General features: G+C 52.0%; 1 protein-coding gene across 1 annotated transcript in view; it reads left to right on the forward strand.

Moving 5' to 3' along the window:
• The first annotated feature begins 8681 nt into the window (after nucleotides 1-8681).
• Nucleotides 8682-11994, forward strand: part of EVX2 (even-skipped homeobox 2) — a 4139-nt gene continuing 826 nt past the window's right edge. The window contains exons 1-3 of the mRNA XM_011991961.1: nucleotides 8682-9294; nucleotides 10201-10472; nucleotides 11812-11991. Of these exons, the coding sequence (XP_011847351.1) occupies nucleotides 8868-9294; nucleotides 10201-10472; nucleotides 11812-11991 (879 nt within the window). The 5' untranslated portion in view covers nucleotides 8682-8867. The remainder of the gene's footprint in view (nucleotides 9295-10200; nucleotides 10473-11811; nucleotides 11992-11994) is intronic.

Raw genomic sequence — 11994 nt, forward strand, 5'->3', positions numbered from 1 at the left:
GGGGAGCCTGGCTCCCGGCTGGACCCACCCACCCCGGTCCCCACCCTTCTCCTGCCCCTTGCAGGGTCCACCTCCCATTCCCGCCCTCCCCCCGACCCAGGCGTACGCGCTGCAGCCACCCCCACGAGTTGATTGCGCGACGGCCCATCCCAGGCCCTGTCTGCGACTGAGGCGGGCGCCGAGGCCTGCTTGTCTCGGCAACCGCTGTTTTTGCCACCTCTCCTCGGCTACCCGAGTTGCACAGCAAAATGAAGACGAAGGACAGAGATGATCAGAATGATGTGAAAACAGGTCCATTTTTTTTATCCTGTTGCTGAATCCCTCAGCCCATTTTTTATCCTGTTGCTGAATCCCTCAGTTAGTCGACCTCTAGACCCCAAATCTGAGTGGCTAATTTGCCCTACCTTGCGCACTGGTACCCGGCAAAGGCATTTCACACAGATCAGAGGCATTGGAGCAGACCCTTCCTATACACACACGCTGTCCGTCCGGAAAATGCCCACAAAGCGCCCTTGGGGCTGGCGGCAGAGACTTAAACTGATGAAAGACAAGCATCGGCGCAGTGAGCCTGACAATCTGTGCCAGAGAGAAAAGTCCATGGATGCCTACTCAACGCTACTGGCCTCTACTCTTGGGCCAGCCGGGAGTCACTTCCGACCTGGGCCCCTCAGATCCCACGGGTCCTTCTTCGACCCGCAGAAAGACCCTGAGAAGGGCGCCGGGGAAGAAAGCCACTCAGCCGCCCGCCGTGAAACTTCTGTGTCTCTCCAGCAGCCGACCGGCCTCGCATTTTGCAGTCACCACCCACTCCCGCCCGTTCCTCACACCAAATTAATTGAAAACTTCACTTTCCCAGGGACCTTTGTTTCGCTTCCTTTTCCAAGCTGCCAACTGCAGAGAACTGAGAGGGGCAAATTAAGAGGGCGCTTGTTCCGAGCAAATTTGGAGTTTGTGATAGGAGCAGCCCAGACAAACGGTCTGACTTCAAGGGGTCAGGTGGGCTCAGGCAGTGCTGGTGGGGCTAGGTCCAGCTCTGGAACCATACTGCCAGGGTGTTAGGGATTACAGCCCTATCCCTCATCATCCCTTTCTGCTGCTCCTCAGTCTCAGAGCTCCAGCCCACCATCCCTCAATCTCAGCAACTAATGGGGCACCAATGAGAGTCCTGCTGTGACTGTGGGGCTCTGCCTTAGGAACAATATTAGATCCAATGAGCCCAGAATTCTGGGGGTGGATATGGGATCCTTCAGAGCCCATTTGGTTCTGTGGCACACACTCCCCAAGCCAGCCCATCTCCAAGAAAATCACTCCCCTAAGCCTGTGATTGGTGAGAGCTTGTCACCCAGCACCACTGTTCCCCCGACCAAAGACTCCCTGAGTAAGATGAGGAAGAGAGCCAGGGAGGCCCTCCTTGGCCTGGCCTGGCATTTCAGGGTGGGCTGCTGGTGTTAGGAGTGTTGACACGCAAAACGCAGTAACCATAAAAGGCTCAAATAAAGGGGAAAGTTATGAGAGGGGTGTTGGAAAGGAAAAGCAAGAAAATTCGTTTCATGTTTTTGAAGTTCTCGACAGCTTCATGATCAAATTTGAGATGGGAGGGGCCTGAATTTTACAGGAAATCACAGGAAATAGAAGTTTGCTGATGAGAACTATTTTTTCACTATTTGGGAAAACAAGGCAAAAGTCAGCAATGAAAGTTCGACCGACATTTTAAAAAGGCTAACCGTGGCGAGGCGACGGGATTGCTAACTTTTAAAAAGGGTTTGGCTGGGTCTTTATGAAAAAATTTTGGTACCAAACCACCAACCATGGGCCACCCTGAAATGCTTTTATTTTCTCTTTGTCTCATTTTTTCTTCCTCAGAGAAAACATGAAGATAGTTTTAACTTTTTATGACTCCAAAAAACAAATTCGTTGAAATATTTCTAAGACATAACTAGAACCAACAAACTTACAGTCTCTTAAAATTAAATATCCTTGTGGTTTTGTGCCTTGGGCTTCTGCTTCATTTTCTCACTGATAAGTGCAGTTTAATGATCAATTATGTGTTTAACAATAAATAAAGTAAAATGAAAATGGGAAGAATGTGTCAAGTTTTGTTGATTTCAAGCAGCCCATCACTTTTGGCTGAATTTTCCATTCAGCAAACTAAATTGTGCAGGAGTGGGAGAAAAATCTGAATTACTACTCAGGTTGAAAGGGATTTCTCAACGGTGGCTCTGCTTCCAAAAGCCCTGTGGGACCCTCTCAGAGCAGGGCAAAAGGTTTCTAGGTCCATCCTAATGAACGTTCAGAAGCCAGGAAGATTTTTAATTAGGAGCTTTGCCCCTTGATATCCTGCTGCTGAACCTGCTTCCAGCATAGCCTTTGGGGTCCCAGTCCTGTGGGAGGGCTTTGCCCTGAGGAAAGGGGGTCTGACTTGGTCCACTTGGGCCCCCAAGCCCAGCACCTCAGGGCAAATGCTACTGGATACTGGGGCTGTGGCTGAGTACCAGGCAAAGTCAGGGCTGCTTTGTTTATAAACTAATGAGACACATAGTTTACAAGCTGGGGAAGCCAGGTAGGGGAGGAATTTTGAGACTAAATTTGCAGAAACATTTCATTCAGGTTTAAACTTAATGGGAATCAGTTTCTTTAGCCGGCCAGGAGCACAGACCAAGCCTTGTGTTTGTGCGTGGGTGCATTATGCAGGGGTCTTAACAACAGAAATGGGCTTTGTTAAGTGAAAATCCTTGGAGACTACACATGTCTCCAAACATGCATGTCTTCTTCAGTGAAACCAGTTTTGCCGCTGTTCCTGATTTTGGTGAAAAACTCAGGATGGCCCTTTGGTGCCCAAAGTCCCATTGTACTCTCCCATCACTTGCTCCTCTTCCTCCTTTTCCTCCAGAGGCATCCTTTTTAAGCATCAGTGCTGTTCTGGAGGTCATATTCTCTCCTTTCATCCTAGTATATGATCTTTCAAATTTTGCTCTTGTCCTAGGTTGGGGGAACGGGCAGATACAGGCTGTGATTTAGATTTATTGAAGTTGCTCTGCTTGCCAAGACAGCAATGAGCTCAATTAACCACATAATCAGTGGCCATTAAGGCCAGGATCACAGGATTCTATCAGAGTGGGGTCCTGGGGACTCCTTTGAAAGCATTTGTCTTGATGGCCAAGATCAGGAAGTGCAGGACACCCTCCTAATTAACTTGTAAGAAGCCAAATATTTGGTGTAGAAATAGAGTCTTAATTCCAAAGTAAAATCTTAAGTCTAGCAGAAATGGCTGGACAGTGTTCTTAACCAAATCTGTGTTCTGCCAACTTTGGAGCTAATTTTCCCTCTCCAGGCAACACTGAGTTTTACTCAGCCTGGAAATATCAAAAGAAATAACAACAAACAAAACCTAGTGTGAAAAAAGGAGACCCCAGCAACAGCCAGACAATGGAATCCACATTTGAGTACCTTCTACCTTGGAGACATGTTCCGTTTGGGTTTCACAACACGATTAGGCTTTATCAAATGAAAATCATTTGCAGCAACAACAGTCCCAAACCCCCTCCAAACCAGAAACATTATTTGCTGGAACCAGGTTTGCCTCGTGCAGGACAGTGGGCCCTTCTTTGGGATGGGGAGAACTTCTCCAGCCTTGGAGAAAATCAAACACAGTGAGGATTTTTTCCTTTGAAGAGAAGCACTAATCTCACTGTGAAAGGGACGCAGGAGGGTGGGGCAGGAGCTGGAGGCCCAGAGTAACTTGTTGCCTTTTTTTGGAAAATAAAAGCTAGGACCCTAATTTGCTGTAGTTTTATCCGACGTCTCAAGGTGAGGGGTTGTCCCTGGAATACACTTCCCTAGCAAAACCATTGTTAAGTCCAGTAAATTCTCACTCTGTCCGTCGCTTGAGATAAAAGAAAATGTCTGTCTACCTACCTATCTCCATTCCGCAGAGTCCGTTGTCTCTATGGGGAATCCACATTGTCCTTACCGGCAGGGCAAAGGCTTGAAGGTGAGGAAAGTGCCCAAGTATGAAGGGGGAGCCGAGAGGGAGGCGGAGGGGCAGCGTTCGCCTCCACTTCCCAGCCCGGCGGCGCGCAGTTCCCCACGCCTGGCGCTAGATGTCCCTGCAAGTTTTCCCGTGGCGTCTGAGGGCACAGGAGCTCCAGGCAGGCGACGGGTCTGCGTAGCCCCAGAGCCCAGGAAGAAGGTATCACGCAACTCCCGCACCACGACCGTTCTCCGTGGGGCGCGGGATTGCGACGGAAGAGGGAGGAGAAAAGACAGAAGCAACCGGAGAGACCCGGAAGGGACAGAGAGCTAGAAGCTGGCCTACCGAGGGATGGGAGCATAAAGTTGCCACCGCGAAGTGAGGACTGGAGTCGCCAAATCCAAGTCTTCCCTTATGCAGCGAAACCTGCAGCCGTGGAAACCGCACTTTGCCTAAAGACAGGGAGCCCGAGGCTCGAAGCCCAGGCTTTCGCGGTCCTACTGTCCCATCGCACCCTGCAGCCCCAGCTGTCGAGCGAGCATGCGTCCCAAGGCGGGCTCGCAGGTTGTCGGCCCCAACTGCCCGTAGCCCCCAGCGTAAGAGGCGAGCCAGGCTTCGGCAGCGGCAGACCCCGGGCTTCGCTGCAGCTCCGGCTTTACCGGCGCCCCTCCCCTCGGGCGGCCTGGATAGATTTTTATTACCCGCAGTCATAGGCCAAAAGTGTTTACCACTTCACCTCAGAGGACCCGCTGCTGCTCAAGAAACAAATATTTAGTCTGGAAGCCGAACCAAAAAATTAGGCCTCTTCAAAGTCATTACTCCTTTAGAACAAAAAGGGCTTTTCAGTCCATGCGAAGGAAGTCCTTCCTGTACTCCCCACACCATCTTAAAAATTTCTGCCAAAGCATGCACGCTTAGGTTGGATTCTTGTCTTGTTTTATCTAGTGGGTTCTGTACCTTGGTAGTGGGTAAGAGGCCTTGACGGTCACAGAGGCTGCATCAAACCACCCGGAACATTTGACAGGCCTGTTCCCAGCCTTGGTCTTCACATTCTGGGAGAGGTGCAAGTTTGGGTATTTCATCAAAAAACATCAATAGGGCGGGGTGCGGTGGCTCACGCTTGTAATCCCAGCACTTTGGAAGGCTGAGGCGGGCGGATCACCTGAGGTCAGGAGTTCGAGACCAGCCCGGACAATTTGGTGAAACCCTGTCTCTACTAAAACTACAAAAATTAGCCTGCCATGGTGGCTCATGCTTGTAATCCCAGTTGCTTAGGAGCCTGAGGCAGGAAAATCGTTTGAACCCGGGAGGCAGAGGTTGCGGTGAGTCGAGATCTTGCCACTGTACTCCAGCCTGGGCAACAAGTGTGAGACTCTGTCTTAAAAACAAACAAACAAAAACCACCACCACCACTACCACCACCACCAACAAAACACACACACACACAAATAAAGGGAACTGCATTCTTCTTACTACCCTCTATATAGGTTCAGTGTTTTTGAGGTAGGCCTGTATTTACATAAGACATAGGCAAAATGAGAGTATTAACCTAAAAAATGCTGCCCAAGGCTTTAAACAACCCTTTTGACTTTATCATCGGATATAAGTTTAAATCACGAGCAAGTCCCTGAACCCCTCTGGCTCATAATCTCTGGAAAAGGGATAATAGTTCAAATCTCACAGAGTTGCTGTGAACCTTAGCTGAGATAACATGTAAAAAGCACTTGGAATTGCATAGTAAGAGCTTCATATAAGTTAGCCAATATTACTACTAGTGGGTGTGGAATCTCTAAATAAATAAACGGACATTAAATATTGGAATGGAATGGTCACTGTACCCCATGAAACATTATTGCCTGCTACACCCAGTTTAGTGGAAACATTATAGGTGTCTTTTACTGTGAGTAGTTTCGCTGACATGGTCTCTGACATGTTTTTTTTTTTTTTTTGTAATAAACGTGCTAGAAATGCAATATCAGTGTAATTTAAAAGGTGCAAAAATAGTTTTCAAAGCCACTAATGAATGAAGGTGTTGCTGAGAAACAGTGTTTTCCCTTTCAACAGACTGAGGTCCGGTTTGGCGCAGCCTTTGGGACCAGAGGCGTCAGGTCCCAGAGGAAGGGAAGATGTGGGAGACCCTTGGGCTGAGGGATAGAGGAGGGCGTCGTCAGTCCTCACCTTAGTTCCAATGACTGCGTCTCCGACTTGAAAACCAACTCATAGCAGACGAAACCGCGAGGAAAACAGATGGGGGCGCCAAACGACAGCAATAAAGGCATCCACGGATTTCCGCCCAAGCAGTGCCTCAGCTCACCCACACTCCCGCCAGGGTCTTGCACCCCACCCCCCCACCACCAACCCAGCACGACCCAAGCCTGGACCAAGGTGTCTCATTCAGTCCCTGGAGCAAGCGAGGACTGGGTAGGGGGACCCTTCCTGGGTCACAGGGGCAGCGACTGCAAGGCATCGTAGAATTGGGCATCCCGGCTGCGGAGCAGAGAGGGAGCAGGTGGGGGCGTTGGCAGGGCTGGGCTCCCACCGCGCTGATGTCCCCAAAGCCGGCGCAATGAGAACTCAGGGAGCTCGGAGCTGGGTGGCCAATGGGGCAGGGGCAGAGATGGACGCTGGGTCAAGTCCCAGTTCCGGTGCCGGATGCTCACTCTGCGTTCCCCACCGGTTTCCCCTTCCCCCAGGCACCGCCTGTCTATCGAGCTTTCCGTTTATTACCTTAAATAGGTAGAATTGATTTTCTAAGCAAAGCTCGCGTTGTGGAAATAAGTTGGCGCCGAGGGGAAGAGAAGATAAACTTTTGGCATTGACTATATGTGTGTATATATGTATATAAATATACTTCACACCTCGCCTCCCCTTACATTCCTGACGCCCCCAACGGGTCTAAGGTTAAAAGGAAAGCGCCAAGAACCATAGGCAAATAGATCTCGAGTTTGCCCCCCTAACGCACCCCAATGTTCTGGGTATGTCCGGAGAAAGGAGAGGAGGGGGTTCTGGTTGGGTTCTGGGTTGACGCTAAATGCGGGGATGCAGGACCGCGCCCAGTGCCCAGATTGTAAGGGTCTCTCAGCCGCTTCAGAAGCTCACGGGAGGACCTCCGCGTCCCATCCTCGTCCTCCCTCGCCTCCGCCAGTGTCCGCGAATCTCTCTCCCGTTGGGCCGCTGGCGGGCGGGCACAGTGCTTGGAGGGTCAGGGAAGATTGGGCGCAACCGCGGCAGATGAGGAGCGGCCTTGAGTGAAGATTGATCTTTCTTAAAATGGTTGCCACCGGCGTCATTATGACAATCAAAGTTATCGCCAAGAGGCTCAGCCGCCAAGCCCAGGCCGCAGAGAGCTGTGGTAAGACTGTTCGGCGACTCTCTGCGCCCGGACTCAACGCTGGGAATACCTGTGGCCGCAGGTAAGGGGCTGCGGTTGATGAGGGGAGGAAAGAGAGAAGGAAGAAAAGGGAGGGCAGCAGGGAGGTAGGGGAAGAAAGCTGTCTCCTCTTTCCTCTTTTGACCTCGAAGTCCAGCGCCTTTGCCGCAAATAATTCCATTTGAGGAGGGAGGGGAAAATCTGGCAACGTGAAAGTGGATTTGGAGCGCCCGTATGGCACTGTAAATCTCCACTGTGTTTAAAGTTAGCTGTCGAATTCTGCTATCAAATCGTTCAGCCTAGTTCGTTTCCCCTCGGGAAAATGCGTAGGCGAGAAGGCTATCAGCAGGATTATAAAAGTAAAAAACCGGGGACTTCGAGTTCAGATCTCACTCTGCAAACGGTGTTAGAAAATCAGAGAGGACCTAATGATTTCCGTTTGGAGGCGCGGGCCCAATGCACCTCCGCGGCCACGTAGCAAGAAAGTGCTTTCAAAACTCTAGGATCTCTCTCTCTCTCTCTCTCTCTCTCTCTCTCTCTCTCTCTGTGTGTGTGTGTGTGTGTGTGTGTCTTTCTCTCTGTCTCTGTCTCTGTCTCGCTCTCTCCCTCTCCCCATCCACCCACCCCCCGGGGTGGGAGGAGAGCATTCAGGCAGAGGTGAAGAAATAGAGAGGGAGAGAACTCCGGCGTCCTATTTGTTAAATAAAATACATATTTGGTTCTGAAATCCGAAAGATAAGTAATCCAGACAGGAGAGGCGCAAGGTCTTCTCCTTACGCAACTCTTCCTGCATCCTCCCCCTTATCTCCCCCTACTTACGCCCGCAGCTTGTAAATGTTAAAACAAAACGAAAAAAAAAAAAAAAAAAAAAAAAAAAAAAAAAAAAACCTTCCCGAGGATCTACCCTGGAAAGTCAAACCATTATCTATTATTTAATACATATCTGTGTCCAAGGAAAAATGAGGAAGGCGCTGCATGATTAGGACCTAAGGGGCAACCCAGCAAACTGAGAGCGTAATGATGCCCCTAAATGAAGGGGGAAATGTGCCGCGGCGCGCTCTATTAATCAGACTGTCAATTTCACCCCCGAGGCCAAACCCCCGGGCGAGCAGAACTGGCTCCGAGCGGGCAAAGGACCGGAGCCTTCCTCCTCACTTGTCTCTTCTCGCCTCCTACCTGGATCTATTTGTCTGCTCTGAAGCTGCCTTCATTACCCACTGACAGGAGCGTGTATTTATTTGCTTATAAACCTGTTACAATAAATGATTATTCGAACAGCGTCATTCGTACCTTAATGACGAGCGGGCGCTACTTTTTGATGAATGACATCTCGGGCTCGGAAGGATGTATGGGTCATTTTGACCAGTCATTCCCTCGCTCTGGCATCCCACAATTTTTCCGCCTCCCTCCGAAAGAGATAATAATATTTAGAGGCGTTCGCTGGGGCTGAATGAGAATTAGCCCTAGGCGCAGCCTATCATTAGGACGGGACAGCAGGGCCACTGTGACATTTTTAAGAAAGCTGAGATGATGGAAAGAATAAGAAAAGAGATGATTCTGATGGAAAGAGGGCTGCACAGCCCTACGGCTGGCAAGAGATTCTCCAATTTGTCCGACTCGGCTGGCAATGCTGTGCTCGAGGCCCTGGAAAATTCGCAGCACCCGGCTCGCCTCAGCCCGCGGCTGCCGTCTGCCCCCCTGCACGGCGCTCTGGGAGACCTCCCCGCCAAGGGCAAATTCGAAATAGACACTTTGTTCAACCTGCAGCACACGGGCAGCGAAAGCACCGTCTCCTCCGAAATCTCCTCCGCCGCCGAGAGCCGCAAGAAGCCGGGCCATTATTCAGAGGCGGCCGCCGAGGCCGACATGAGCAGCAACGTGGAGGTGGGCTGCTCCGCGCTGCGCTCCCCCGGTGGCCTAGGCACCGCTCAGCTCAAGGAAAACAATGGCAAAGGTAACCGCGCCGGCCGCACCGCGCAATTCATTCCCATCCTCTTTGCTCCTCCGCGGGCCCCGCCAGCCCTTCCCGGTGCCTTTGCCCCTCTCAGACCCTCCACCAGCAAGCTGCACCGAGCTAGCACGGGCGGGGGCGGGACGCATGTCTGGGACCGTGCCCTCCCGTCCTGCTCCTTGAGTTTTCCCGCAAGGCTCAGGCCTGCGGAGCCTGGAACACCAGGCCCACCCGCCCTCGCTCCTGAGTCCGAGAAAATGTTTCTGCGCTCGTGTCTGAGAGCGCGAGCGAGCCGATAGACCCTTACTTAGTCAGCAGCCGAGTTGCTTTTGGAAAAGGTACCCTGGGCAACTACTCTGAACTCCGGTGCCTCTGAGCCTTCAGGGCCGAATGGAGGGGGCATTCTTCTGGGTAAGTCGGCGGAAGCCTCGCTGGGCGTCTCTGCTAAGGTCAGCTGGAGAGAGTTGAAAAGTAGATTTCACCCCCTATTGGCTTGGGTTTGAGCTGCTGCTGTCTTGGAACTCTTAAAATATTCGAAACCCCGAAGACTCAATAAAGGTTAGAGGCCGTACAGAAAGCTGCCCCGCGGTCTCCAGACCATGGCAAACCCAGAGCTTCCCAAATTGCGCCCAGAGGTAGGCATTTTCCCTCGGCCACTTTTCCTCCTTAGTTGACAATTTCTAATTATTAAAAAAGAAATCTCCTAATTCAGTTTCTATTATTTGCTTATGAAGGGCTCCCCAAACTTTATTGATTCCATTAACCGCAGCAATTTGTAAGCATGACAGACCCCATCAATTCAGGCAGCGACTCTCCTTCCTGACGGGGCTTCCCCGATCCGAGCGCAGCACCAGCGCGGGGCTGTTGGCCCTACAGCCACTCATGCGCTGTTGGCCGTTTGTTTGCCAGGGTACGCAGAGAGCGGCTCGGCTGCCGGCACCACGACGTCGGCATCGGGCTCAGGCCTTGGAAGCCTGCATGGAGGCAGCGGAGGCAGCGGCGGGGGCGCGGCGCTGGGTGGCTCCGGCTCTGGCGCGGATCAAGTGCGGCGCTACCGTACGGCGTTCACCCGCGAGCAGATCGCGCGCCTGGAGAAGGAGTTCTACCGGGAGAACTATGTGTCGCGGCCCCGCCGGTGCGAGCTGGCCGCGGCGCTCAACCTGCCCGAAACCACCATCAAGGTATCGATTCCAGTGCGTGCCTGCTCTGGCCTCCCCGGGGGCATCTGGGTTGATTGTTTCTTTTTCCCCTTTCCCCTTTCTGGGTGGCTAGATTTAGCTGAGGGTCTGGAAATCCGCGGGGGGTAGTCACCAAAGGAATTGGCTTATTTATTTCTCGGCTACCGAATCCGAACGGTTGTCCCGCCTGACGGATCTAAGAAGGCCCCCGAATGGTCACTCCAATGCTGAAAGCACTTGCCTCTGCTCCATTGTGCCCAACGCCCGGCCAGATGCCCCCTCGCCCATATCCACGGCCCCACTTTCCCCTAGGCGGCAAGCCCAGTTGGTCTTTGTTCCTCAAGCAGGAACCAGAGATGAAACTTTTCATTTGCTCTTGAGCTTGGAGATTTATTTTCCGCATAAATCGTTACATGGAGAAAAAGATACTGTATTTTAAAAATCGATTGGTTTGAGACAGTAGTTTCCTAAACATTTTCCTCTTGGGCAATGAAAAAAGGGCAACTTCCTGCGGGGAAAAATGCAACGAAATTGTCCTTATTTATATATAACTTTAGGTTATTAATTTTATTATACGTCTGGGAGAGATAGCCGGGAGGTTAGGCGATTTGGTGAGCCCTTCATGGAGCGTTCGACACTGCAGAAAAAGAAAAAAACTCCACAGGGTAGGGGAGGAGTGTGGAAGTCTCCCTGTGGTTTGATCGGGCTTTCTTTAATTTAGAGTTGTGACGAATGATGTCTTTATTAGATAGTGTTGGGAGGGGTGGAAACGTAACCTTCCCCGTTTATGGAGACATTGCTCTACCCACTCATTTAAGGCAAACGATTCCAACGAAATCATCCCTTCAATATCAAAATCGGACCCGTGCCCCTAGGGACAGGTCCTTGCAGTTCTGAGGGCTCAAGACTTCGCGCGGAGACCTCTCAGAAAAGCTGAGCGGCAGCCTCTCTTCAAAGGCTGCCCAGAATCCCCGTGAAAATCCTGGGATTGAGAGAGGGGTGCTCGGCGAGACCGGCACTGGTGGGTGGCAGGAGGGAGAGGAAAGGTTGGGTTGGGACAAAAAAGTCGCAGCAAGAAGTAAGGGAGTAAAAGCCTGAGGAGCAGCAGCAACCGGACGCGGGGGAGAGGACCCTCTTCGCTGAGGACGGTGTGCCCACGGCGGTCCACACACGGCCGTTCACACTTTCCCAGCTGGGAGAGCACAGGATACTCGGGGTTGGGCTTGGTCGGAGAGAAGTAGGCCAAGCCATTCAGAGGTCCGGGAGGGGCAGAGGTCCCGGGACAGGAGCAGGGAACACGGGGCGCTCCCTAACCCGGGCTGCGGCACGTCTCTCCCCGCAGGTGTGGTTCCAGAATCGGCGCATGAAGGACAAGCGGCAGCGCCTGGCGATGTCCTGGCCGCACCCAGCAGACCCCAGCTTCTACACCTACATGATGACGCACGCGGCCGCCACCGGAAGCCTGCCCTACCCCTTCCACTCGCACGTGCCGCTGCACTACTACCCGCACGTGGGCGTCACGGCA

The sequence above is a fragment of the Mandrillus leucophaeus genome, unplaced genomic scaffold (assembly GCF_000951045.1).
Source record: "Mandrillus leucophaeus isolate KB7577 unplaced genomic scaffold, Mleu.le_1.0 Scaffold40, whole genome shotgun sequence".
Lineage (NCBI taxonomy): Eukaryota > Metazoa > Chordata > Mammalia > Primates > Cercopithecidae > Mandrillus > Mandrillus leucophaeus.